We start from the raw sequence: 27,324 nt of genomic DNA on the forward strand, positions 1-27,324 counted from the left end.
CCAAGGCTTATTTTCCACCTACCAGTCCTTCGTTGTTTCCAACTTTCTCATTCCGATCACCAGTAATTATCAATGTAACTTGATTGCATGTTTGATCAATTTATGTTGAAATTGGTAGAAGTTGGTAAAAATGTTCAATTTCATAATTTTTGGCCTTAGCGGTTGGTAGGTAAACTTGAATAATAATTGTCTGATTATTGTGATTAAGGTTGTGTGTCAGCTTGGTTGGGCTAAGATCCTTAGCTGTTTGGCAGTTATAATGTAGTTTGGCAGCTTTTTAATGATGTAATCACCTCCATAATGAGGTCTGATAGAATGTGATCACTTCCATGTTGAGGTCTGTTGTGAGCAGCCAGTCAGTTGACAGGGAGTTTCCTTGGGTGTGGCCTCCATCCAATATAGGCAGACTTTCTGGCAAGGCTTGCTGGGTTTTGCTCGCTCTGAATCCTGCAGATGGCTCCTGTTCATCTGACCTCCAGTTCTTGGGACTTGAACTAGCAGCTTACCTGCCATCTTACTTGCTGATCTTGGGATTCATCGGCCTCCACAGCTTGTGAGCCAGAGGCCTGTTCTCTGACCTTCCGATCTTGAATTCACCAGCACCTGCGGCTACGTGTGTCAGGAGAAGCCTCCAGCATGACTCCTAGACTTGGGATTTTCCAGCCTCTACAACCGTGTGAGCCTTTTCCTTTATATAAACCTATCTCCATATATATTTATATGCTACACTGGCTTTGCTTTTCTAGAGAACATAGCCTAAGTCAGCATTTGATACTGGGAGTGGCGTGTTGCTCTAACAGATACCTAAAATGTGGACCTGGTTTTGGAATTGAGTAATGGGTAGAACCTGGAAGAGTTTTAAAATGCCTAATCGTAAAAGCTTAGATTGCTTTAAAGAGACTGTTGGTGGCATTATGGATATCAAAGACAACTCTGGTGAGGGCTCAAAAGGAAGTGAGGAGAACTGTAACACCAGAGACAGTGCAGACAGCAAGAAGCAGCAACAAATGGCAGCAGGAGAACCAGGATACTGACCCTAGACAGCACAGGAGCCAACCCGTGGAGCAAGAGAGCTGAGTGCTTTTGGGCAGGTGGCTTCCTGGCAGAGTGGGGTGCCTTCAGGCACTTATCGGTGGAGCGAGAGAGCCAAGTGCCTTCTGGGTAAAGTTTGCTGGTGAAGTGGGGTGCGTCCAGGTTCTTACTAGAAGAGCTAAAGAGCTTTGGGGCACTTGTCCTAGCAGGGCAGGCGCTGGGCCAGCCCAAGAGGCCTGAGAGCCAAGGAACCAGGAAGCAGAACCTGAAGAGACAAGGAGCACAGGAAACACAGCTAGGGTCTCAAAGGGTAGAACTATGGCCTGATGGCCTCCTATGTTTCAACGAGTCAGATCTTCACCAACTTGGTTCCAGAGTGTGGGGTTTTTGTTCATGAGTGCTAGGAGTATGGGGTCGGATCTGCTGTCTAAAGATGAAGCGGTAGGGCTGCCATTCCCAAGGGGGAGAAGAATGCTGAGGGGGTAGGGTCACCACTCAGGTGGACTAGGAGAATGTGGCTGCCCAAAACCAGGGGAGCACATTTGCCAGAATATGGCTGCCCAAAGCTCAGGGAGCAGATTCACTGTTCCGGTAGGCCTCCACCCAGAATCTAGAGAGTGTGGCCAGCATTCAGAGTCCAGAGGGCAGGGCCGATGCATAAATGGTCTCAGAGAACAGATGATTATTTTCAAGGCTTGAGAGCTAAAGTAATGTGTTTTTCTGACTTGCTTGGTGCCAGTTATCCCTTCTTTCTTCCAATTTCTGCATTTTGTCATGGAAATGTCTACCTTGTGCCTGTTCCATCATTGTACTTTGGAAGCAGATAACTTCTATTCTGAGTTTCACAGATGAAGAGGAATTTTGCAGAAGATAAGCTTTTGAACTTGGAGTTGGTTTAAGATTTTTGGGATGATATGATGTGATATGAATGTGTTTTACATGTGGTCAGGACATGAATTTGGGGGTGAGGGGGCTAAAGGGTGGAACATTATGAATTGAATTGTGTCCCCCAAAATGTGTGTCAACTTGGCTAGGCTGTGATTCCCAGTATTGTGCAGTTGCCCACCATTGTGTGATTTGATGTAATTTTCCTGTGTGTTGTAAATCCTAACCTCTGCCTGTGGTTAAGTGAGGCAAGATTAGTTTATTTTGAAGAGGATTAGGGTAGAATTCAACACCCATACTCAGGTCACAGCCATGATCTGATATAAGGGGAGTTTCCCTGGGGTGTGGCTTGCATCACCTTTATCTTACAAGAAATAAAAGGAGAGAGAAGGGAGCAGAGAGATAGGGACCTCATACACCAAGAATGAAGAACCAGGAGGGGAGTGCAGCCTTTGAACTCAGGGCCCCTGCACTGAGAAGCTACTAGACCAGGGGAAAATTGATGACAAGGACCTTCTCCCATAGCCAGCAGAGAGAGAAAGCCTTTCCCTGGAGCTGGCACCTGAATTCGGACTTCTCGCCTCCTAAACTGTGAGAGAGTAAACTGTTAAAACCATCCACTTGTGGTATTTCTGTTATAGCAGCACTAGATAACTAAGACAGTTGTATTAACTGGACTTCCTTATAGGCATATGGATATTATCAGCATTGTACTTCAGGATAGATCTTGAAAGTTTCTTTTTGATGATGAATGTGATGCCATTCCTCTTCAGTTTTTCATTCCCAGCACAGTAGACCATATGACTGTCTGATTCAGTATGGCCAATACCAGTCCATTTCAGCTTATTAATGCCTCAGATATCGATCTTTATGCATTCCATTTCATTTTTGTCAACTTATGGTTTTCCTAGATTCATACTTCCTACATTCCATGTTCTGATTATTAATAGATTATATGTACTGCCTTAATGTTGTTTAAATCTTCCCTTCTACTCTATGCCCATAGTCATGGCCCTGGCTTAATATTCTTAATACTCTTTATCTCTTATCTGTGCCCTCTTTTCAGCTACTAACTGAAAAGTCAAAGATTTGAACCCACTAGCTGCTCTATGTGAGAAAAGGCCTAGCAATCTGCTCTCATAAAGATTTGAGGCTAGGAAACCATATGGGGCTATACTCTGTCCTGTAGGGTCCCTATGAGTCAGAATTGGCTTGATGGTACATAACAACAACCTCTCTCACCTAGACTTTTCATGGATTTTAATTATTTTATTTGTTTTTGTCTGTCTACTGTACTGGAACTGTAAGCCTCCCACATACAACGTTACTATCTTTGTAATTTAGGCCGCTCATCACCTAAAACAGTGCCTAGCACATCATTGGCACTCAGATATTTTTTGAACATATAAATGGATGAGTGAAAAGAAGGAAAAATAAAGATTGGATGACTTGAGAAGAAAAAAATGAGAAAAGTGAAACAGAATTTCAAGAGAGGGTAGAATTTAATGAGAAAATTAAAGAGTAGGTCTAGAGATATGAAGTAAACTAGAAAAACATTTTCTACTTTTACGTATCATATCCACTAAATGTAATTTGTAGTCCATTAGGATGTCCAGATAATTAGGAGATGTCAGGGAACAGTTGGCTTAGCAGATGTCCTGCCACACCACTGAATCCCGAAAATGGCTTAGTTCAAGCCTGAGTCAGGAAGTAAAACTCTCACAAATTTTTTATAAGTGATATCATTTTCAGTCCTCCTGAAAGTTCGTAATCTATTAATCAGAAAAGAGAGACAGAAAAGTTCCTCGTTTCCCCCTTTCCTTTATCTTTTCTTTGTTATTCCTTGGTCTGTAACACTAGACCTTTCAGGGCTCTTTGACCCTACTTTGTACCTAGTTTGTTCAATTATGAACCTATAGTAGGTCACCTGGATAAAATTTTATCTTGGTAATAAAGCAGTCTTAACCCATCAACAGAGGTATATTTTTAAATTTTCTTTCTAGAATATAATCTTGGTATCTCAGTGTAAGCAAATTTTTTTACGATGCCAGAACTAGAAATTAATAGTTTATGTGTTGTTCCTTTTTCATATTATTTAAATTTTTACTTTCAGTATATTTATTTGTTTGTGCTTGTGCCAAAACAAGGGGGTTCATTTTAAATTACATGATTGGTGACTAGCTGTTTCCATGTTTTTTTTTTAATGAGTGTTTAACATCTGGCTTTTCTCTGCTGTTCTATCCTTCTTAGAAAATTTAAATTAATATTTAGCTAACTTAAACATTAAAATTAAACTAACACAAGCCCATATTTCTTACATGGTCTGGCAGTATACTGGGTAACAGAGAGAAGCCCGAGTGGAGACAAGTGATTACAGAATGTTAACAAATCAATATACTCATGTGTATAGTTCAGAGCTGTCTGGTGAATTCGTTGATTGAACAAATCAGCAAATTTCTATTCCACACATAAGTGATCTCCTTACCACCAGCTCTTGTCAGTGTAGGTTCAGTGCTGTACATTCGCAGCTAGTAACACATAATTGTCCGCTTGTATCACTGAGCAGAGCATATGGGAAGACTAAAGTTCTAAATTTTCTTCATTCTTTTTCTAATCCATGGCGTAATCAAAAGCATGTTCAACTATAAAAGACCTTTTATAATATACCATGACAGGCAGTAATAACCTAGTCTCTCTTTACCGTCTACTTATTTTATTTATTTGACTATTATAACTTCATCTCATTGTAATTGTGTGTATTTTGAGCAGATGAAAGCAAAAATATATCCCAGATTTTACTTCTTAGTACAAATAAAGTTAATGAATGAATAGGGTGTCTTCATTTACATCATCATGTTTGTTTTAACGGATAGTCAGAACATGCTGATCTAGATATAAATAAATGTCATAATGGGGATGATATTGGCAAAAGATTTTTTCATTTTTTCCCCCACCCTTTTATTTTAGTTGATGATTTTAGTGAAGAATCCTCTTTTTACGAGATCCTCCCGTGCTGTGCGCGCTTCCGATGCGGAGAGCTTATCGTTGAGGGGCAGTGGCATCATCTGGTTCTGGTGATGAGCAAAGGTATGCTGAAAAACAGCACAGCAGCCCTCTACATTGATGGACAGCTTGTTAACACTGTGAAGGTAAGGGTCCAGGGGCTTTTAAATTTGTGAGATAGTTCAGTAGTGCACGTGTGTGTGTGTGTGTGTGTACATGCGAGTATTGGCAGATGTTTTAAAAAAATTACTGTCTGATTTTAAACTGACCTCATAGTACCCATTTGAACAATATTTTAAAGTCATGTGGCTGACAAATTAATGTCACATTATTAGAAAAAACCGGGGTACTAAAGAAGCTAGTGAATGTATCAAGAGTTGAGCCAGATTGCTAAGTGCTTTTTCATAACAGCAGAACCAGTTGAAGAACGCTAAATAAACACACTATTTTATCATTCCATTATTGTTACTGTATTTAGTCCAGTACACTCTACATTCCTTTAGAGCTGGAATTGTTTTTTTATTTGTCTTTGTTTTTGGATCTCACAGATTAGTCCATCATAATGGTAGTAGATGCTCAGTTATTGTTTATTGAATGAATGAGTGAGCGAGCAAATAAATATTACTCTTGCTAGCTACACTAAAATATTCATAAGAGAGGGAAGAGAGTTGAAGTAACCAGTAAAAAATCAGGAGAAGTTCTGTTTTCAGAATTAGGATGAATGCTGCTAGTCTTTCTACAGAACTCAGCTAGCAAACTTTTATAAGTCTTTCTCCTAAAAGAGTATTTGCTTTATAGTGCTATCACTTAAAATAAGTAACAAGGGCAAAGTTTTGTGTGAAAAAAGTTTAAAAAACATTTAAGTCAACAGCTTCTTTGAATACCTTTTCTTAATGATATTGATATTTTATTGTGTGACATATTTTAGTATAATAAATCCTAAAATGCACTTTGTGGAAGTAAGTCATTTATTTTCTTTGTGCATGATAGGATTTTAAATGGGTTTGTAAATTACCCTAGTAGGTCTCTCTTTTGTTATTTTTAGCATTATTAAAAATAAAAATGTCCTCAGCTTCTAAAGTTGAGGGGTAGGAGGTTTATTGTTAATATATTTACATCATCATCATCATCGTTGTCACTGTGAGTAGTCACAGTCCATGTGAAGTTAACTTTAGATGACATGTTGGCCTGAAGCTAATTTCACACTATTAACATCATCAGGAACTGTTCTTTAGTATGAATAACAATAATAGATGTGATCTGAAGCTGGGATGATGTTATGACAAAGCAGTCAATGGAAAGTTCATTATTCCATCAAGTGATGAAAACCACACAAGAAGCAACTTGTTTTTCTTATTTCTTGTACTCTATCTCATTATACATTTATTGTAAATTAATTGCATGATAACTTAGGCACTTCATCAGTTAACCACAGTATAATTTCAAATCTGAGAAGGTCAGTAAACATGGTTAACATTTTACACTGAGATTAAAATGTGTGCATAAATATTGTAATATACATATAAAAATCCCAAAAAACCAATCCTGTTTCCATCAAGTTAATTCTGATTCATAGTGATCCTATAGGACAGAATAGAACTGCCCCATAGGGTTCCCAAGGAGTGGCTAGTGGATTCATACTACTGACCTTTTGATTAGCAGCCACGCTTTTAACTGCTGCACCACCAGGGCTCCAATGTGTGTATAGACCACTAATTTTTCTTTTGTTTTTTTGACACTTTACCCATTATAAATCATTTTTCCTCAGTTTTATTTAACAGACTTACAGTATAATGGGCACATCAGAGAAAATACAGCTAGCTTCAAACACTACTTTGAACTCCTTAATGCAAGGCTCTGTTTTTTATATCAACCCTAAGCATTCATCAAAGTATCATTAATTTGATATGCAAACCAACCAGGCAGTGACAGTATCTGATTGTTGCCATTTCTAGAATGAGATCATCTTTCTCCGTTAGAGGGTTGGAGAACAAATGCCCGACTTCTGTGTCGGGGGCATCATTTCAGATTGCACCACAGATTCCAGAATCCTGTCCTGCCTTTGTTTCTCAACCCCAACTGTTTTTGATTATTTGTGAAGTTGTGTGACCTTGGGATGATGAAAATATACACGAGAAGGGAGTTATTTTTCTGGTGAAAATGTTTTTGTCACATCTCACGCACTTGTTTTTTTGTTTTTGTATAGCTTCATTATGTTCACAGTACTCCTGGGGGTTCAGGTTCTGCAAACCCACCAGTTGTGAGCACAGTCTATGCCTACATGGGTACTCCACCTGCCCAACGCCAGATTGCTTCATTGGTTTGGCGCCTGGGACCCACACATTTTCTTGAAGAAGTTTTACCTCCTTCAAATGTTACCACCATTTATGAACTAGGACCAAATTACGTTGGAAGCTTCCAGGCCGTCTGTATGCCATGTGAGTAACTTAGTTTTAGGTCTTAAGGTTATATAAAACTCAACTCCTACAATGTGCATATAAATGCATGCGTGCGTATGAGATTCCACATTATGTTTATTGAGGGAAGGGCCTTCTCCTCTGGTTTTCTTCAACATAATACTGTTGACCACTCATTCTCTTCTCTTTAAAATGTTGTCCTCCAGCCTACTGTACTTTCCTGAATCTTTGTTGTTATGCCTGATCAGTAATTATCCAGCTTTTCTTAATGTCTCCAGCATACAGGGATATGCCCACAAGACTCTAACCCCAACTCTCTTCTCTTTCTGTAATAGTTACTCTGGTTAAAGTAAGGAAGAATGGGTCCAGAAAACACACACATGTATTCTCTAGGTTAAACCAACCCACACCACTTTCCTTAATCCTCTTATTCCTGCAGCCCAACCTTTGCTTATATTTTCTTCCAAAAGAAGTTTAGAATCAAAGGAACTGATATCAAGCTCAAATTCCTTTATAGTACTCTTTGCAAATGATATCTTCCATCCTCTTGTTCTTGTTTTACCAAGGTTCTCAGAAAAGTTACGACAAGTATAATGTAAATGGTAATAACCCTGTGGCCAAATAATTTGTCTTTTCTCTCATGCTCTTGATTTAGGTAACATAAAATAATAGCTATTATCTAGTGATACCTTATTTAGCACTTATGAGTTGGAATTGACTTGACAGCATGGGTTTGGTTTGGTTTGATGTGCTAAATAAGTTAATACATATGAAGGACTTAACTGTTCTGAGTTTTCATATGTGTTTATTCATCCCCTCAAAACACTGTGAGTTGGTACTGTTATTGTCATTCTCATTTTACAGGTGAGGAACCTGAGGCATAGGGAAGTTAAGGTCATGCAGTTTTGAAGTGATAGAGCAGGGATGCAGACTCAGGCCACCTGGCTCCAGAACTTATGCTCATGACTGATCTGTTGACTAGAAGAATATAGAGACATATATGAGCTCTCGTGTTGGGGAGGAAAATTAAGTGCTACAAACAAACAAAAAAAAAAACCCAGTGCCGTCAAGTCGATTCCGACTCATAGCAACCCTATAGGATAGAGTAGAACTGCCCCATAGAGTTTCCAAGGGGCGCCTGGCAGATTCAAACTGCCGATCCTTTGGTTAGCAGCCATAGCACTTAACCACTACGCCATCAGGGTTTCCAAGTGCTACAAAGCCCATAGATACTCCACTCATTTCCATTTCCTTTTCCTTGCAACCTAGGGTGTTTTATGATTGGGTTGATAACAGTTAACTCTTTCAAGAGTGAAATTTGGAATGTAAGTCTCTGACTTAACTTTTTTTTCTGTTTTCTAATTTGAAAAATAAATGAAGAGCTGGAACAGCACTGAAAATTAAGTAAAGCGTTTTAAAAATTTAGTTCCCCTTATTCCACTTACTTAAAAGACTCTCAAGTGCACCCATTTAAAAATGATAATAAGAATAAAAAAACTTGTGTTAAAGAAAAGTACTCATGATTTTGAAAAGGATCATTCTTCTTTTGAAGGTAAAGATGCAAAATCCGAAGGTGTGATCCCATCTCCTGTGTCTTTGGTACCAGAGGAAAAGGTATCACTTGGCCTCTATGCACTGTCTGTGTATTCCCTAACAGTAGCGAGAATCCGGAAAGTGTACAACAAGCTGGACAGCAAAGCCATCGCTAAACAGGTAAGCAGCATGATTTCCCCTAAGCTCTAGCTGATTCTCACTGGGAGGATATTTTAGAGCCTTGTTATGGATACCATCAAGTATGAACAGTTCCTAAAAACAGTGCCTTTCATGTATTGTTTGATTTATTTGACTTTGAATGTAAGCCAAAACATACTTTGATTTTTAGCTTAGTTTGGAAAGGTGAGAATTTCCTTTTGTTATAAGTGCATTATTTATAGTAATTATTTATATGGGCAGTTAAAAAATTGAACTTCAGAAAACAATTGCTTTAAGAATATACAACTTTTTAATGTATCACCTACTATGTGCCAGGCACCATTTTTTCAGGACATGGCAATGGAAAAAGAAAATTCCTGCTTTTATGGTTCTTACATTTCTGCTGGGAGAAACAGGCAATGGTAACTAAGGAAATAACCTAGTCATAGAGTGCGTTAGAAGGCAGTAAGTGCTGTGCAGAAAAATAAAGCAGGGAAGGGAGAAGGAGAGTACCACAGGGGTGGAGATGAGTTTGCAGTTTTAAGGAGGGTGGTCAGAGGAGGCCTTACTGAGAAGCTGAAATTTGAACAAAGATTTAAGAGAGATGAGGCAGCAAGCCATAAGCAGTATGGAGGGCGGGCCTTACGAACTGGGTGAGGGTGTTGCTTTCCAGGAATACAAGTGCTAAGGTCCTAAGGGAAGTGTGTGCCTGCCGTGGAGGCAGGTGTGGCTAGGCCAAAATGAGGAAAGGCATGGGTGGTAGGAGAGGAGCTCAGAGAGGTAATGGGGACCAATTGTAAAAACACTGGCTCTTACTAAATGGGTTCCAGACATAGAAATGAAGTGTGTTATGACTTACATTTTTACCAGGATCACTCTCACATCTCTTGAGAATAAATTGAAGGGAGACAGTATTTCCCTGTATTTTTATAGGGAGGCCAGTGCAGTAAATGATTCATGTAAGATGATGGTCATCAGAACCGGGGTGACAGCAATGGCAGGAATGAGAAGTGATCAAACTAGGTGTATAATTTGATGATAAGAGCTGACACTTTTTGCTGATGGATTGGCCGTGGAAGAGAAAGAAAGGAGTCAGGATAATTCCAAAGTTTCTGGCTTGATCAACCAGGAAAATGGAGCCACCTTTCCTGATTTGGAGAAAACAGCAGGAAAATAGATTTGGGGAAAATATTGAGAATTCTTGTTTTAGAAAAGCTTGAGAGACCTATAAGACACCTTAGCAGAGATCTTACGGCATTAGCCATATGAATCTGGAGTTTAGCGGAGAGGTTTGAGTGCCGTGGATGCACATAGGTGGTGCTTAAAGCCACAAGACTGCACACATTCACTCCAGAGTGGATGTCGATAGAGAAGAGGAAAGGTTTGAGGACTGAGACCTGGGGAATTCAGTGTAATACAGCTGGGGCCATGAAGAGCAGCAGAGAAACCTGAGAAGTAGTAGCCTGTGAGAAAGGAGGAAGAGCCAGGAGAGGCTGGCTTTCCAGAGATCCATGATTTGCTGTGGCAGATGTTGTGGAGCTGTCAAGGAAGGTTAGGACTGAGAGCTGATCATTGAGTTTAGCTGAGTGAGGATCATCACTGAGCTTGGCAAACCCTTTGGGCAGATGAGCGGAGGGAAAGCCTGATTGGAGGGAAAGCTAGAGATGCTGAAAGGAGAGGAATTGGGAACAGTAAGTATTGACGACAACCCTGTTGCAGAATTTGGTGGTAAATACATCTACTTTTTAAGGAACTTAAACTGGACTTAAATTTAGCTCTACAGTTAACAATAGAATTAAAAACCTAAGATTATATTTGCTTTGCAAACACATTGTGTGTGTGCACAAAATTTAACATTCCTTTTATGTAGGCATGTTTTATATATGAATTCTTGGATAATTTATGTGAAGTTTACTTGGACGTGGAGTAAAGCTAATAATTACTTTTTCACTGATCAGGAATACTGTGTGGCTCTGGGTAAAAAGAATAAACAATGACAGAGCTTCATTCAGAAAGACCCTTGAAGCTGTGCCCTGAAATCTCGTCGCCATCTTTATCTCAGTAATTTGTATTTAACTTAATTTCTGTGACTTTCCCCACTTTTAGAAGTGTTTGAATATTTTAAAAATTGAATACTGAATTTTTTTTTAATATTCAAATAAGAGGGCAGAGAAAAGATACATTACCATCATGTACATTTTTTTTTTCTTTCCTGACAAAAACATCCAGAATATTCTTCTGTAGTTACATTATTTGCCTTTTTTCTATTCTTTAGTTAGGCATCTCCTCCCATGAGAACGCCACTCCTGTGAAGTTGATACACAATTCAGCAGGGCATCTTAATGGGCCTGCGCGGACAATTGGAGCTACCCTGATTGGATACTTGGGTGAGTCACGTTGTCTTTTCTTGTTGTTATTCACCTTCATATTTGCACCCACTTACCTCATGTGAGGGGTGGTGTTTAAATTCAGAATTTATACGGCTGACCTGTAGTGTTCTTAGCAATTAACAATTAATTTAACAATCTGAAGCTCTAGTCAACTTTAAAATTATAGCTTTTATCACAAAGTCCTACTAACTTCCCCCTTCTTTAGTAAGCACTGATGAGAACTGACCACATACATCTATGTATTTTTAAGGTTTGAATTTCAAACTGTATTTAGGGGCAGAAATTTAGAAATGCTGATTGTTTTATGGCTAGCTTAGCAGTAGGTTTCCTCATGAGCGCTTCTGTTAATGTGGGTAACGGTTGCTTATGCTTGCCTATTGGAACTGCTTCATCCCTGCCAGGGTGACTTCCCCGACTGACAGAGTTAAAGTGATTTTGCTCTCCAAGTTTATTCCCCGACAAAAACTAATAAGGCACTGTCATTCATCCCAGAAATGCATTTACAAATCTTTTGTATGTTTGATTCTTTATATTGCCCGGAGCTACACTATAGAAACATTCGTGCTGCTCTAGAACCCAGCTCCCCTCTGCTCTCTCTTTGGCTCCCAGTTCTTCCCTTCCTGTTCATCAACATTTTCTGTCATGTAGCTGTTTCTTTCTCTTTTTCTTTGTGGAAGCACTAATTCCACATATCATCAGAAAAACTATTACAGTTCTGAAAATCAATAACATTATTACCCTAAAAGACACTGAGAAGGAACCATCATTCCAGAAAAATGACTCTTAGAAAGTACAATCTCTAGTCACACTATTAATAAAACAGGCAAAAATATTGTCATTTCTGTTAATTTATGTAAATGTTTCTTTTTGGTATAGTTAAATTTTTTTTTTTTAAGGAAACATAATTGTATGATTTCCTTTATATATTAAATTTTATTTCCCTATATTATGAATAACTTTTAAAGTATGTATTTAATACTCCCTAGTATTTTGGGAAACCCTGGTGGCATGGTATTTTGGGAAACCCTGGTGGCATAGTGGTTAAGAGTTATGGCTACTAACCAAAAGGTTAGCAGTTCAAATCCAGCAGGCGCTCCTTGGAAACTCTATGGGGCAGTTCTGCTCTGGCCTATAGGGTCACTAAGAATTGGAATCGACTTGAAGGCAGTGGGTTAATATTTACTTTGGAGCCCTGGTGGTACAGTGATTAAGAGTTCAGTGCTGACCAAAAGGTTGGCAGTTCGAATCCACCAGCCGCTCCTTGTAAACCCTATAGGGCAGTTATGCTCTGTCCTATAGAGTCACTATGATTCGGAATTGACTTGATGGTAATTTTTTTTTTAATGTTTGCCTTAGATAGAATGTACTAGTCATGAAGGAAATAAAAATTAAGAGAAAAAAAAACGTACTCATGAAAGGAACCATTATGTGTTAAGATTTAGTACACTCTGAGAATATATACATTGGCTTTTATTCCATCTCCCGAATTCCACCTTTAATTTTTTTAGGATTTTTATTTTGGGGTAGAAGGTTTTTTAAAAAGTAAAATTTATAATTAATGAAATACTTCTTTAGATGACTTACTCAGTTCTCGTTCATATGGGGAATTTATTTTAATTATGTTTCACTATCTTTTAATCAGGAGTAAGAACATTTGTCCCTAAGCCTGTTGCCACTACTTTGCAGTACATTGGTGGAGCTGCAGCCATCCTGGGCCTGGTGGCCATGGCCTCTGATGTGGAAGGGTTATATGCAGCAGTCAAGGCCCTGGTTTGTGTAGTCAAGAGTAACCCACTAGCCAGCAAAGAAATGGAAAGAATCAAGGGCTACCAGGTTTGTAACTATAAAGTTTTGCCTTCTTCTTTGCACCAAAAAAAATGCTTCTAATTTTCATCATTATTCACATTTTTTCAAACTCTGTATTGTCCAAGTAAACTTAAAAAGCCAGTAGTCTTTCTTAAAACTAATACGTATCAAACAAGAAAGTAAGTTGTTTTCTTTACTTTGGTTTATATTTTTATCCTGTCTCTTCAAATTTTATTTATTGAACCCTTGAATTAGGCTAAACAGAAATAGTGTAGCTTTGGTGTATTTGAATATATCTTCAAGAACGGTTTGCTAGTTTGGGTATTATTTTTTCTTTATGGAAATGGAGGTGAAATGAAGTAGGATCATATTACCACCTGGTTTAGAGATTTTCTGATCGGTAATGATCCAGAGCTCTTCCGTTTTCCTTGTGTCTCTCCTCCACCTCAAACCCAATCTTTTTTTTCCTCCCTTCCTTATTTAAGTAATGGGAATGCCACTACCTGTTACGTGTGCCATAGCTATACCTGAAAACTTGGTGTGGAACTGAAAACACAACAGCATTCATGTATCCATAATCTGTACTCTAGATTTAGGCAGAAATTTGTCAGAGAATAAACAAGTATTTGGAGGAAGATCAAATCCCTCGATGATAGATGAACTAAAAATGTCTCTGTACCTTTAGTCATTAGTTCATAAATAGTGAATAAACTGATTACTGTGTTGTACAGATATCATTACACTATTTTAATGTTTTGTTTTGCAAAACTTTCAAAGTGATTGTTACAGCAGTATTCATCATGAAAAATAGGAACAATCTAAATGCCCCAACAGTATGAGAATGACATTATGCTATAACCATTCCATAGAATATCATTCAACTTTTAAAATTATAATTATGAAGACTATATTGCAAAAGAAAAAAAATCCTTTTGATAAAATGTTAAGTGGAGAAAAATACAAAATTATATGCACATGATTCTAACAACTTTTTAAATATTAATGTATGAATTTAAGGGTTTGTATAAAGTGAAAATTTTAATGATATAGTGATAGCATTAAACTTATTTTCTCTGTTTTTCAGATTTTCTCTAATGTTATATTGTGATAATAAAAATAAAAATTTAGAAATCTCATGAATTACTCTACATAGGGCACTCCAGTATGTAAATATGTATAGGATGTTTCATCCATAGGCATTTGGTATTGCTTTCTTTTAGTCGCTGGCAATGCTGCTTAAGAAGAAACGTTCCCTCCTTAACAGCCACATCCTCCATCTAACTTTTTCCTTGGTGGGAACTGTTGATAGTGGACATGAGACCTCCATTATTCCAAATTCAACTGCTTTCCAGGACCTCCTTTGTGATTTTGAAGTATGTATATAAACACTAACTCGTACTGTGTTATCAATGAATGCATTTCTTATTGTGTAAACTACTTTGTCTCTAAGATGTCTTTAAAGTTCTATACTTTTGTGATGCTTATGCTAATATCATCAGTAAAAATACCAAAATAGAGCAATGGTGGGTTCCTCCTCCCCAAGGATATTCCATTTTAATAATAGCATAGACATGAAAAAGTATAATGAATACACCTAACTTAGTCGCTGCTGCCACTGGCATTACAGAGGAAACATCTGCTGATAAAATGTGTTCCTCAATAAATAAGAACTGTAATTTTAGTTACAGGTTAATATATTTTGTTAATAGTGTAGTGGCTGTGTAATAAAATATTATTCATTTTACCAAAATAACAGACTTTTCATTTCTGCTGTCTTATTACCCATAACAGCTTCTACCCTGCCCTCTGGAGGTATTACTGAATTCTCATATCCTTTCTCCATTTAACTTCTTGTTCATAGGACTTTGCATTCTAGTCACTACGTGCTTCATTTATATATCCATATATATGTATATATATTCATGTACATATATGTTGTATATATATGTATATTACCCTGTGAGATTGTAGGCCTTGTGAATGCCAAGACCACATCTGTCTCCTTCACTTTGGTGTCTTGCCACCCAGAATATTGCCTAGCACCTAAAGATGTCTGCTAACTGTCCTAACTCCTCTTCCTCATACCTGTTGCAAGCTCTGTTTTGTCAGTTACTTAATCCCTGACAAGCAGCCTGCATGCCCTAACTGCTTTATTGAAACTATATTTTCAGATTTTATTACAAGCTTTTTTCTAAACAAAAACCCATGGCTTATACTCAGCTCTCAGTACCCCCAGCTCCCTTTAGCATTTGATGTATTCTGTTTCCCTCATCTTGCAACTCCAAATACACTTGCTAACTTGTAGGCATCACAGTCCTGGTTCTATATTTCTGTCGTTACTTTTCCCATAATTTTCTGGCGACATTCTTTTCAGTATTTTATATGAAGGTGTCTATCTTCACTTCTTTCGCTTTTCCTTTATTTTTTGATCTCTTTCCTTTAGATTCTCACCTGTTACCACAACCTCACCTCTATGGGGTTGACTCTCAAATCTAAATCTTTAGCTTTGACATTTAAACTCCAGATTTATTTTTAACTTCTTGCTCAACGTTTCCATTTTTATGCCCAAAGCACCTAAACTGAACTTAACATCCCTCCATAAATTAGTCCTGCCTTCTAACTTCTCTGTCTCTATTAATAACATCACCATTTTCCCAGTCACCAAGGCTTGAAATGGAAAAATCGGTTTCCTTCTTCTTCACAGTCTATGAACACTTTAAGCCATGTAGATTCTACTTCCATGTTTCATGTAGTCTGCCTTCTCTGTTTCTGCTGCTCCATTCTAATCCAAGCCCTAATCAGTTCTCCTTTACCTACTAGGATAACTTGTCTATCACTACTCTCCTCCTTTCCTCAATCTATCCTATATATCTTTGTGACCTCATTTTTTCTAAGACATAATGATGTCACCCACTCAAAACTTCCAGTGATTTTCTCTGCCTGCACAGTAAGATACACATTTCTTAGTCTGGTATTCTAAGTTCTAATATTCAAACCTCTCATTCTTTTAGAAAGCACTTATTATATTTTTAGTCAGGCACTGTATTAGATGCTAAGGGTATGGGGAAAAAAGGACTAAGTCCATGCCCTTGAGGTCTGTAGTACTTTAGAGGAGAAAGACAAATAGTAGACAATTTACAAACTTGAGAAAGAAAAGAGAGTAAAATATACAGAAAGGATTATGGGAGTACAAGGAGACCTACCTAACCCAGCCTGTCATTGTTTCCATCTGCCAACTGACACGTTTAAATCATGGATTGTTTTTAGTTTTAGATTTCTGATTAAAATCTAATATGCAAACATCAGAAATTCAACTTCTTAAATTTCACCTTCATTTTTCAATACCTTGCTCACCTTCTGGCTTCATATAACATTAGTAATTACCACAAACCAAAACCAAACCAAACTTGTTGCCATCACGTCAATTCCAACTCATTGCATTGTAAGTAGCCTATAAATACCTGTTGTTTGCTGCTGTTGTTGTTGCTGGTTGCTGTCCAGGCGGCCCCCAGCTCATGACAAGCCCGTGTGTTAAACAGAGTACAGCTGCTCCCTAGGGTTTTCTTGGCTGTAATCTTTATGGAAGCAGTTTGCCAGGCCTTTCTTCTGCAGAGCCACTGGGTGGGTTAGAACTGCTAACCTTTAGGTTGGCTGCCAACATCAAATCACTTGTGCCACCTGGGCTCCTATTATAAATACCTAGCTCTCCCTAATTTTAGAATAGCCATTTAACAAAAATAAGGTAATTTCCATAGCACACAAAGCATTTTTCTTAGTGGTTGCTTTTAGGTTTATATTACATATCTATAAAAATTTAGTCTGTATTCAAAGGCTATTATACCACTTCACCTACAGTCTAAAAACCTCTCAACAGTATCTTTCCATTTCTCCCTTCCTATCTTTTGTGCTGTTATTGTCGTACATTGTATTTCTATGTGTTTGTAACTCCCACAATGCCTTGTATTATTTTTGCTTTAAATTGTTAACTGTCTTTTAAAGACATCAGCAATCTCTTCTATATTTGCCCACATTTGTAGTATTTATGGCATTCTTTATTCCTTTGTGTAGATCCAGATTTCTACCCGGTATAATTCTTCTCCTGGAAGAACTTCCTTTAACATTTCTGGTAGAGCAGGTCTGCTGGCAATGAATTTCTCATCTGACAAAGTCTTTACCTTCTTTTTGAAGGATAATTTAGTACAGAATAACATTCTAGTTGGCAGTTTTTATTCTTTCATATTTTAAAATTATCAGTCACCCCTTTGTCTTATTTATAAATGTTTCTTCTGCCTGAGGTTTGTTGTCCATTATTCAAATATTTGCCTGCCCCTCCCTGCTTCCGTGGACTTTGATTCCACGTATCTTACATTGCTTGATATTGTCCCACAAGCCACTAGTGTTCTGTTAATTTCATTTTAGTGACTTCTGTTTCAGTTTTAATAGTTTCTATTGTTATAGCTTCAAGTTCACTGGATTTTTCTTTTTTCCCTGTAGTATGTAATGTGCTGTTAATTCCATTCAATGCATTTTTCATTTTAGACATTGTATTTTTCATCTCTAGAAGCTTGCTTTGGGTCTTTTCTATTTCTTAAATTTCTCTCCTTATCATGTTCATGTTTTTCACTGCTTTCTTTAACATATGGAACGTACTTACAGTAGCTATCTCAGGTCTTGTTAATTCTACCATCTCTGTCATTTATCGGCCTATTTATAATGATTGATTTTTCTCCTAATTGTGGGTCGTTATTTTCCTGCCGTGCATGCCAGGGAATTTTGGATTGGATGCTAGCTATTGTGAATTTTACATTGTTCAATGTAATAAAAAAGTAAAGGAGTTTCATTCCTTTAAACGGTGTTGAACTTTTTTCTGGCATGCAGGTAAGCAACTTGCAATTATTTTTATCCTTTTGAGACACGCTTTTAAGCTTTGTTAGGGTAGACCTAGAGCAACCTTTAGACGAGGGCTAATTTAGCCCATTACTAAGGTATAGGGTCACCGTAAGTCAGAATCGACTCAATGGCAATGGGTTTGTTTGTTTTTTAAGGTATTACACTTCTTTTTTAAAAAAATATTGTGTTTTAGGTGAAAGTTTACACAGCAGATTAGGTTCCAGTTTAACAATTTTTATAGAAATTATTCCATTACACTGGTTACAATTTTTTTAATGTGTCAGCATTCCCATATTTCCATTCTGTTTGTTCTGTTTGCACTAATCTAGCTTCCCTTCCCCTCCTTGCCTTCTCATCTTTGCTTTTGGGTAAATGTTGACCGTTTGAGCTCTGATAGTTGGTTATTTAAGGGAGCACATTCCTCACAGCTGTTCTTATTTATTTTATAAGCCAATGTATTATTCAGCTGAAAGGAGACCTCCGGGAATGGCTTCAGTTCAAGTTAAAAGGGTATCTTAGGATGATAGTCTCGGGGGTTCGTCCAGTCTCTATTTGTCCAGTAAGTCTGATATTTTTCAGGAATTTGAATTTTGTTCTATATTTTTCTCCCATTCTATCCAGGACCTTATATTATGTCACTAATCAGAATGGTAGGTAGTGGTAGCTGGGTCTCAAGCAGGAAGAAGCCGTGGTTCATGTGAGCTGTTAGTCCTGTGGATTAGTTTCTTCTTTTAGTCTTTGGCCTCTTTCATTCTCATTTCCTCCAGACAAGTAGAAACCAATAGCTGTATCTTAGATGGCCACTTGCAAGCTTTTAAAACCCCAGATGGTACTCATCAAACTAAGATGTAGAGTATTATTTTTATGAACTATGTTATGCCAGTTTATTTGAGTTTTCTCATGAGGCAGTGGTCCCAAGCCTAGGTATTAACACTTCTGGTGACACTACCCAACTCTGCATTCATTACGAGGTCTCTGTGTTCTTGTTGGTGGGAGTACAAGCTACTCTGTGTCCTTTGTGAGCTCCAGGAATTGTTGGGTGTACTACCTTCAAGTGATTCTTCCCACAATTTCATGGAGTCCCGCCCTACACAAAAGAGTAGTATTCAGTCAGTAATTCGAGGGGAACTTTCTGTAGGTCTCCAGAGCTCACTCTCTATGCAGCGCTCTCCTTCTAGTTTCCTGCCTTTCAAATTTGAGCTGTCCTCACATTCCCAAACTCTCTGGCTTCTCAAGTCACTGGGACCTCTGGGCTCTCTTTGGGCTCCCCCTTCCTGTGCTGTAGCCTGGAAACTACCTGCAGGCAGTAAGCTGGAGCAATGTAGGGCTCACCTTGTTTGTTTCCCTTATCTCAGGGATCCCAATCCTACACAGACTGTTGTCCAGTATCTGAAAACAGTTGTCTCATATGCTTTATCCAGTTTTCCAGTTGTTTACTGTGGGAGGGTAATACCCATAATGGTTTTTCCTCTACGGGCAGAAACAGAAATCCTCCATACGAGCAGTTTAATAGGACTTTGCCAAATAAAGGTTAATAAAGTGGTGCTATTTAAAAAAAAAAAAAAAAATTTTTTTTATTCAGTTAATTATGTAAGTGAAGTAAGTTCCATGAGCTGTATTTATGTTTGTTGGATTAGCATTGTAGGTATTTTCTTAACCCTAAATTTGCCACTATTCTTTATTTTTATTATAGGTCTGGCTCCATGCGCCATATGAGCTTCATCTTTCTTTATTTGAACACTTTATTGAACTACTCACAGAGTCCAGGTATTCGTTAATGCCTACAGAGTTGGTTGTTCAGTTATAGAAAAGATGATAGTACAGTCTATAAAATCTTCTTTCTTATAGTGAAGCTTCAAAGAATGCCAAATTAATGAGGGAATTCCAGCTAATCCCAAAGCTGCTGCTGACTCTTCGAGATATGTCTTTATCCCAGCCCACCATTGCTGCGATCAGTAACGTGCTGAGCTTCTTACTGCAAGGGTTTCCCAGCACCAATGACCTGCTCAGGTAGTAAAAACTGCTGTGCTCGTCTTCCATGAACGAAAAGTGCCAGTGAGGCTAAGACAAATGACATGAATGTGATTGGTTTCTATGCCTGTATAACGCCTGTAATGTTAACACCATTCAAGATGTCTCAATATCGCCACTAGTGAATAATAGAGTAATATTCATGGGAAAAAAATGTAAAAATAAAACCAATGAGATCAATTGACCTGGATATAAAAGTGTTCAGTATAGAAATTCTCAGTCCCTGGCTCTCTCCCCTGAGCCCTGCTACTTCTCAAGTGCATCGGCACAAACGTGTGCACATATGTGCACTTTTGTACACACACCTCATAGCAGGTGTGCCATTTTCTGTTTGAATTTGCTCTCTGTCACCCAAACAGATGACACTGTGTTACTGTTGCTTATTCAAACCATTTATGTATTATTTTGCTGCCAGTGTAAAATACAACTTAAGGCATATTTAAGGAGTGTCTGTAGAAATATGCCTATGTTCACATGATCATCTTAACCAAAAATGGGGAGAAAAAATTGCACACCTAACTGAAGTGTTTTTCATGTAGAGAATTGCTTACAGTATTTGACAGATGAAAAACTATAAGCTACTTGCCCCAGATCACACAGTTAAAAAGTGATACTGTTGTTAGATGCTGTCAAGTAGATTTTGACTCATAGGGACCCTAGGTGACAGAGTAGAATTGCCCATGTGGTTTTCTAGGCTGTAATAATTACGGAAGCAGATCTCCAGGTCCTTTCTCCTGTGGAGCCTCTGGGTGGGTTCAAACTGAGCACTTAACTATTGTGCCACCAGGGCTCCTTTAAAAAGTGAGAAAGCCCAAATGTTAGCCTTATCTGTGTTTCGAAAACTCAAGTTCTTAGCTACTAGGACTACATTGGGTCCGTATAGGTACTATTAGGACATTTTAATCTGGATCATTCTGTTTGGCTCTTGAAGCTATTTGGGTTAGTACTTTAAAGGATTCAAATTTCTGAAGAACTATGTTTTTCTCTATATTTTTAAGGCATTATTGTCTGTAATACTAATTGGGGTAGTTGGGGAGAGGCATACTAAATATGATCACCTAAAGGTCTGTAAAAGATTAGTTAAAATAGGAAATACTATTTTATGTTTTATTTCTTTGGATTTTGTTGTTCAGGGGAGAGGAAAAATAAAATTCATAACTTTTTTTTGGTATTTAAAGGTTTGGACAGTTTATTTCTTCTACTTTGCCAACTTTTGCAGTTTGTGAGAAATTTGTAGTTATGGAAATCAACCATGAAGAGAAGCTTGACACTGGTAAGTCAATTCTGGAGCTTGGAAAAATAGTGGTCAACTAATTATTTGCCCTAATTTCTTCAACATAAGTTAGACCTGAATTATATACAATAATATTTTATTATTTTCTGCATGTGTTACTTTTTTTGGTCTTTCCCAGATGTATTTGTCTTGTATCTATACAATATACAATATGCAGAAGTACAGAATTACCTAGAAAATTTAAGAGGGTATGAATTTTACTTTAAAATTAATATCTTCCATATTTTTAGAGGATTCATAACAATGTTTCTTTAAATAGCAAACTCTTGTAGTGTGATTTAAACATTATTTGATTTTTATTTATATAAACATCTTCAGAAATACAGATATTGCTAAAGTGGATTATATCTATATTACTATTTTCATTCGTTCCCTTATTAAAATAAATATTCAGTAGTCACTGGGGGAGAGAACATTTTACTAGAATCATTTTAGGTAAATACAAAATAAAAAGAGTTTTGTAAGTTGTGAGTTTCAGGGTCCATGACAAGCACTTTTAACTTCCCTCCTGTGGTACATATTTTTTCCCTTCATTCTAATGTGTTTTGATTGTTGTTGTTGTATATTCTAAGACAGAGTAGTTGCTTGGAAAGCATTGAAGAGATTGACGTCTGCAAAAAATCTGTAGTACATTTGTTCAGCATTATTTACATTACTACCCTGTTTTATTATTCTAAAATCATACTACGTAAATGCCTTCCTTTAAACCCTGACAGCACTGTTCACTCAGCGGGTGGAGGAGAAATACTATTGTAGCATCACTGCCTTGCAAAAAGTTCTCCTTGTTGACTATCTGATTTCAAGCACAACCGCTCCTGTGCTTTGCAGATAAGAGGAGGAAGTGCTGTAATTACAGTTTCCAAAGAGAGACTGAGAGATTTGAGAGGCTAAGTGGCTTGCTGTAAATCAGAGATTCAGTGACTGGTCCAGGACTAGGAACAGCCCCAGCCGTTTACCTACTGCCAACTCATTTGGCACGATTTCTGTGGTGATGCAAAGTAGCAGTGCATGAGAAGAATAAAGATCAAATCAGTGGATAACACTCGCTGAGTGCTTAATAACTGCCGTACTCGCAGAAGAGGAAAATGGCTTGAATGACATTCAACAGCGATACATACTAATCAGTGCAAAATAACATAAATAGCATAAAAGGGTGACGTGATGTGAAATAAAACATCTGTTTGGGAAGAAATTAACCTGGAAAATCCTTTCAGAGGTAATATTTTAATGAGGGGAAGTTTAAATGGACAGAAGACTAGACATAAAAACTGAGAAATTTTCATTTCCATGTAGAGTGTCACTTTATTCTAGAAAAAAAAAAAAGGAAATATTTCTTACAACAACTTAGATTTATAGTATGCTTCTTATAAGGCATATTATAAATTACCACTCTGTGCCTCCTAGAAGGGGAGGCGGCCTTGAGTTCCTCTTGGTGAGAATGAACCCTGCCCTGATCTGTGCCTCTACGGTGGCTGTCCAGTTTAAGAAAGTTGCTGAAACTTCAGAAACAAAGTGAAGTCAAAGCATTGTACATAATGATTAAGACACTAAACTAACATTGTTAGAAGACTAAAACGATTAAAGGTAATAATAGTTCATTGCCCAAAACAAGTTAAACTCATATAAATATGGTAGTTGAAATTGAGCCTAAGATGAGCCTCTGTCCTACAGTTCATGACTCACTGGCCATAGCTTATCTGTGGCAGAGCTGGGCCTAGAGCACCGGGTCATTGATACCCAGCCCTGTGTTGCCAGCACTGTCCATTGATAGCCACTGAGCTTCCTGTCTTCCTCCTCTTCTTTTGCTCTTTCTGTTGTGCATTTGTGTGCTTTTGGCCCTCTTCTCTGCAATTTACTCCTAACGTTCCTTTATGTATTATATTTATTAAATAAGTTTATACTTATAGTTTCAGTTTTTAAATCTAGTAAGTTAAAACTATTTATATCCTTCAAAATGAAACTAGAAATTAAGGATTTGGGAGGTCGAGGTTTTATGCTGATTGTTATTTTTTTTCATGCGGTTCTCATTAGATTGCTTTTTTCCTGCTGGTGATGGGAGGGGAACAGTATTGTAAAAAAGGATTTACAGCTTTCATTGTTGCAGGCTTCTATAAAGCCCAATGTGAATGAACAATTTTCAGGGCTCTAAAGAGAAAAGATTTAACAAACCCTTTTTTTTTTCTGTTCACTTTAATGAAAAGCTCCCCCACCTAGAGAAAATGCTTTCTATCTGAAGGAAGTATTTTCCAGTGAGATTTCGAAGAATATAAATCAAACCAAAACAAACCCATTAGTGTCAAGTCGATTTTGACTCACAGTGACTCACACACTCTCTCTCTCTCTATATATATATATAATGTTGGGTATTTTCTGCTAGTTTATCTGCTAGGGTGAGTTTAATGTATTTATTTTCATTGTAGGGACTGAGGAGGAGTTCGGAGGTCTTGTATCTGCTAATCTTATCCTTTTGAGGAACAGACTTCTAGATATCTTGCTAAAACTAGTTTATACATCTAAAGAAAAGACAAGCATTAATTTGCAGTAAGTAAAAACTTTTTAGAATGAATGATATGAGTTGCTGTTACTAGTTAGTTGATGCATGGTAGACAAGAGAAGGAAAAACCACTGACATTAAATAGATTTTTTTAAACCCTGAAATATATTGTATCTCAAGAATGAAACCTAATCTAATACCTGAAATTTTTTTTTTTTTTTTTTTTATCCACCTGTCTTTAAATAGAGCTTGCGAAGAACTGGTCAGGACACTGGGTTTTGACTGGATTATGATGTTCATGGAAGAACACTTGCATTCCACCACAGTTACCGCAGCCATGAGGATTCTCGTTGTCCTGCTGAGTAATCAGTCTATTCTCATCAAGTTTAAAGAAGGACTCAATGGAGGAGGGTGGCTCGAACAGACAGATTCTGTCTTAACTAATAAGATCGGAACGGTATTAGGTATGGAACTTCTAAAAACAGCTATGTTGAAACAAGCTGTGGTGTTTTGTTTTGTTTTAAAATCTTATGTAAGCCTATACTCACCAGTACATCTTTATTTGATAACCATTTAAGAATCATGCTGAACTTTAATTCATAATAGAATGGAAGGCTTAGAAGGTTTCAAATTTGGCTTTTTTAATGGCACATCAGAATGAAGTCAGAGACAGAATTTTAAGATTTGCAAACTCAGGGAATTCCTAATCTTTTTATAGCCATGGTATAGTTCCGTTTCTCATGTATGAGTAAATAATTAGCATATTATCAGTAGAATTGTATTAATAATAATTAATATTTATTTTGAGTGCTTACTCTGTGCCGATTACTAGTCTAAACACTTTCTGTGTAATAACATTACCAGTTATCCCAACTTACAGCTACCCCATGTGTGTCAGAGTACAGTAGTATTTCATAGGTTTTCAGTGGCTGATTTTTCCAAGTAGATTACCAGGCTTTTCTTCCTAGGCACTTCTTGGTGGACTTGAACCTCCAACTTTTCAGTTAGTAGCTAGCACAGTAACCGTTTGTACCACCCAGGGAAACCTATATTTTCATTATAACCCCATGAGGTGTAAATACTGTTACATGCATTTTACAGATGAGGAAACCAAGGCATAGGTGTGAAGTTGCTTGTCACACAGCTAAGGAGCGTCAGAATCTAAATCCAGGTTGTCCAGATCCGTAGCCCATGGCTTTTCTAATAATGCCATATTCCTTTCCAGGATTTAAGCTCAAAGTTATGGCCAAAGCTCCTTATTCTCTACTCATTAATACCATGCCGTTTCAACATATAACTAAGCATTTAAGTAATATTAAAAAATTATAGTTCCCTGTTAGGTTTATATGAATTGGTATGTTCCTGTTCATATTAATGATCTTGCTTTGAAGATTACAAAGATCATGTATGTTTTCACTGAAAATTATAGTCATTCGTTTTTTGAAGTATTTAAGTATGTTTTTTACTCTAACATTTTATAATCATACAGTTGTCATATGACTGATCTTAAGAAGCATCTATCAAGGAGGCTGGTACACAGTTGTCAGAGGAGAAAGTTGGGGGTCAGAATTTAGCATCTAAGTTATCTGTGAGAAATGTAAAAGTTGACACTACACAGGTACTTCCAGGACTGCTTTACCACATGTCAGAGAAAATGGTAGGAAGACAGAGTTGGCAATGTAGGACTGTTGCATTGTTATTTCACATGTGCAAAATGTCCCAAGTAACTATATGGGATGAAGAAAGCAGTGGCATAACTATGAAATGATTTCTCAAAAATATATTATCTGCTGTAAAATATACCCTTTGAATTATTATCATTAAATTATAATCATTATTATAGGTCGTTTTTTACACTGAAAAGTAGAACACTATTTTGCATTTACTCGGGGTGGGGACAGGAGACATAACCCACTAAATGTGATTATTAAGAACAGTTTGGTAGCAGAAAATTTGACTTGCTGGCCTGTGTAGTATAGCTACTAGAGAACAAACAATGAAAGATATAATTGAGTGTGAATTCTGTTGAAATCGAATGTGTTCTAGTGAACGTAAGAGTTTTAAATGCTTCATTGCTTCTCATTGAAGGCCAAAAACAGCAGTAGTAATAACACCTAAGATCTATATAGCACATGGTGGTTTGCAAAATTCTTTCATATATGCTACCTCATTTGGCCTTCAGGTTTCTGGAGACAGCTATATATTTTTTGGTATATAAACTATGTTTTATGGGAAGTAAATTTAACCTCATAAATATAATTTAAGGGTTAATTTCTCCAATTAGGAAATTAATACTGTTAACTATATAGCTTCCTGGGATGGAGAGTAATGATGTCTAAGAATCAGTCTTTTTATGCTTAGTCCTCTTCTTTTTTCTGTTGAACGCTACTTCATGTGTGACCTAACTGACTTCATGGCCTAGAATTTGTTTGTCCTGCATTGTTACCTGCTTGCACTTTCTATATGCTGCTCTGATTCCAAAAAAACAATCTAGGTATTTAAATTTAATTTCATATTGCTGAATATCAATGTATTTATATACACAAACACATGGCTTCTCATTTTTTTCTATTTCTCCTTGATCTGATGAGCAACCTGACTTCTCTTAATTTCTTGATTGAAGGGTAATTTGTTTTTGTCAAATTTTTCTTTATAAAAAGACTTTGCATATAACTGTAACTTGAATCTAAATATCCCTTAAGATTATTTAGGGAGAAAAATAGGGTTTGTGAAACTTTAGAAAGGAAAACGAATGCTGGTGTTGCCTTTTTTTTTTTTTTTTTTTAAAGCACCTACAGTTCAATCAAAATTTGTTTTCCTGTTTAGTGTGTAAAATACCACCTTTTATCACTTACTGTCTGAAAACTCAAGAGTATTTTTTTATGCTCATATAACTTTACTTAGAATTTACTACAAACAAATGAACTAATCCAGCCAGTCATTCACAAATGTGGCGATGCTATTAACAAGGGCAAGAAAGATGACATAATTTTATAGGCTCTAAAACAGACACTGGGTTTCAAATCCCAGTACCCCTGCTCATTAACCTTATTACTTTGAACAAATCACATATTTTCTCTGTTATAAAAATGGTAATAGTAGTTCACTCACTAGTTCCTTGTCAGTCAGAAATGAGATAGCATATAAAAGAGCATGATAGATTGCTGTAAAATTTTTCACTAATTAGAGAAGCATACTTTAGAAGATTAATTCACTAATGCACACTGAGCAGTTGGTTAGGATAAAATATTTAAAAAGCAACCTAGACATAAATTTCTTTTACGTTAACTAGTATCAAGTACTTTGTGTTTACTTCATCTTAGAAGTAAATTGAAATGCGAACATTCATTTAAAATACAAATTGCATCAGAGTAAAAGTCAATTCTTCAT

The 27,324-nt window shown here is 37.1% G+C and overlaps 1 protein-coding gene across 7 annotated transcripts in view; it reads left to right on the forward strand.

Moving 5' to 3' along the window:
* WDFY3 (WD repeat and FYVE domain containing 3) overlaps window positions 1–27,324 on the forward strand; it is a 351,994-nt gene that overhangs the window by 235,987 nt on the left and 88,683 nt on the right. For all 7 annotated transcript variants that reach the window (XM_049885821.1, XM_049885820.1, XM_049885824.1 and 4 more), the window contains 11 exons: window positions 4,885–5,066; window positions 7,127–7,358; window positions 8,890–9,050; window positions 11,305–11,416; window positions 13,062–13,252; window positions 14,446–14,598; window positions 19,809–19,882; window positions 19,964–20,125; window positions 21,325–21,419; window positions 23,861–23,981; window positions 24,181–24,398. In XM_049885821.1, the coding sequence (XP_049741778.1) occupies window positions 4,885–5,066; window positions 7,127–7,358; window positions 8,890–9,050; window positions 11,305–11,416; window positions 13,062–13,252; window positions 14,446–14,598; window positions 19,809–19,882; window positions 19,964–20,125; window positions 21,325–21,419; window positions 23,861–23,981; window positions 24,181–24,398 (1,701 nt within the window). The remainder of the gene's footprint in view (window positions 1–4,884; window positions 5,067–7,126; window positions 7,359–8,889; window positions 9,051–11,304; window positions 11,417–13,061; window positions 13,253–14,445; window positions 14,599–19,808; window positions 19,883–19,963; window positions 20,126–21,324; window positions 21,420–23,860; window positions 23,982–24,180; window positions 24,399–27,324) is intronic.

Source organism: Elephas maximus, chromosome 5 (assembly GCF_024166365.1).
Source record: "Elephas maximus indicus isolate mEleMax1 chromosome 5, mEleMax1 primary haplotype, whole genome shotgun sequence".
NCBI classification, from domain to species: Eukaryota; Metazoa; Chordata; class Mammalia; order Proboscidea; family Elephantidae; genus Elephas; species Elephas maximus.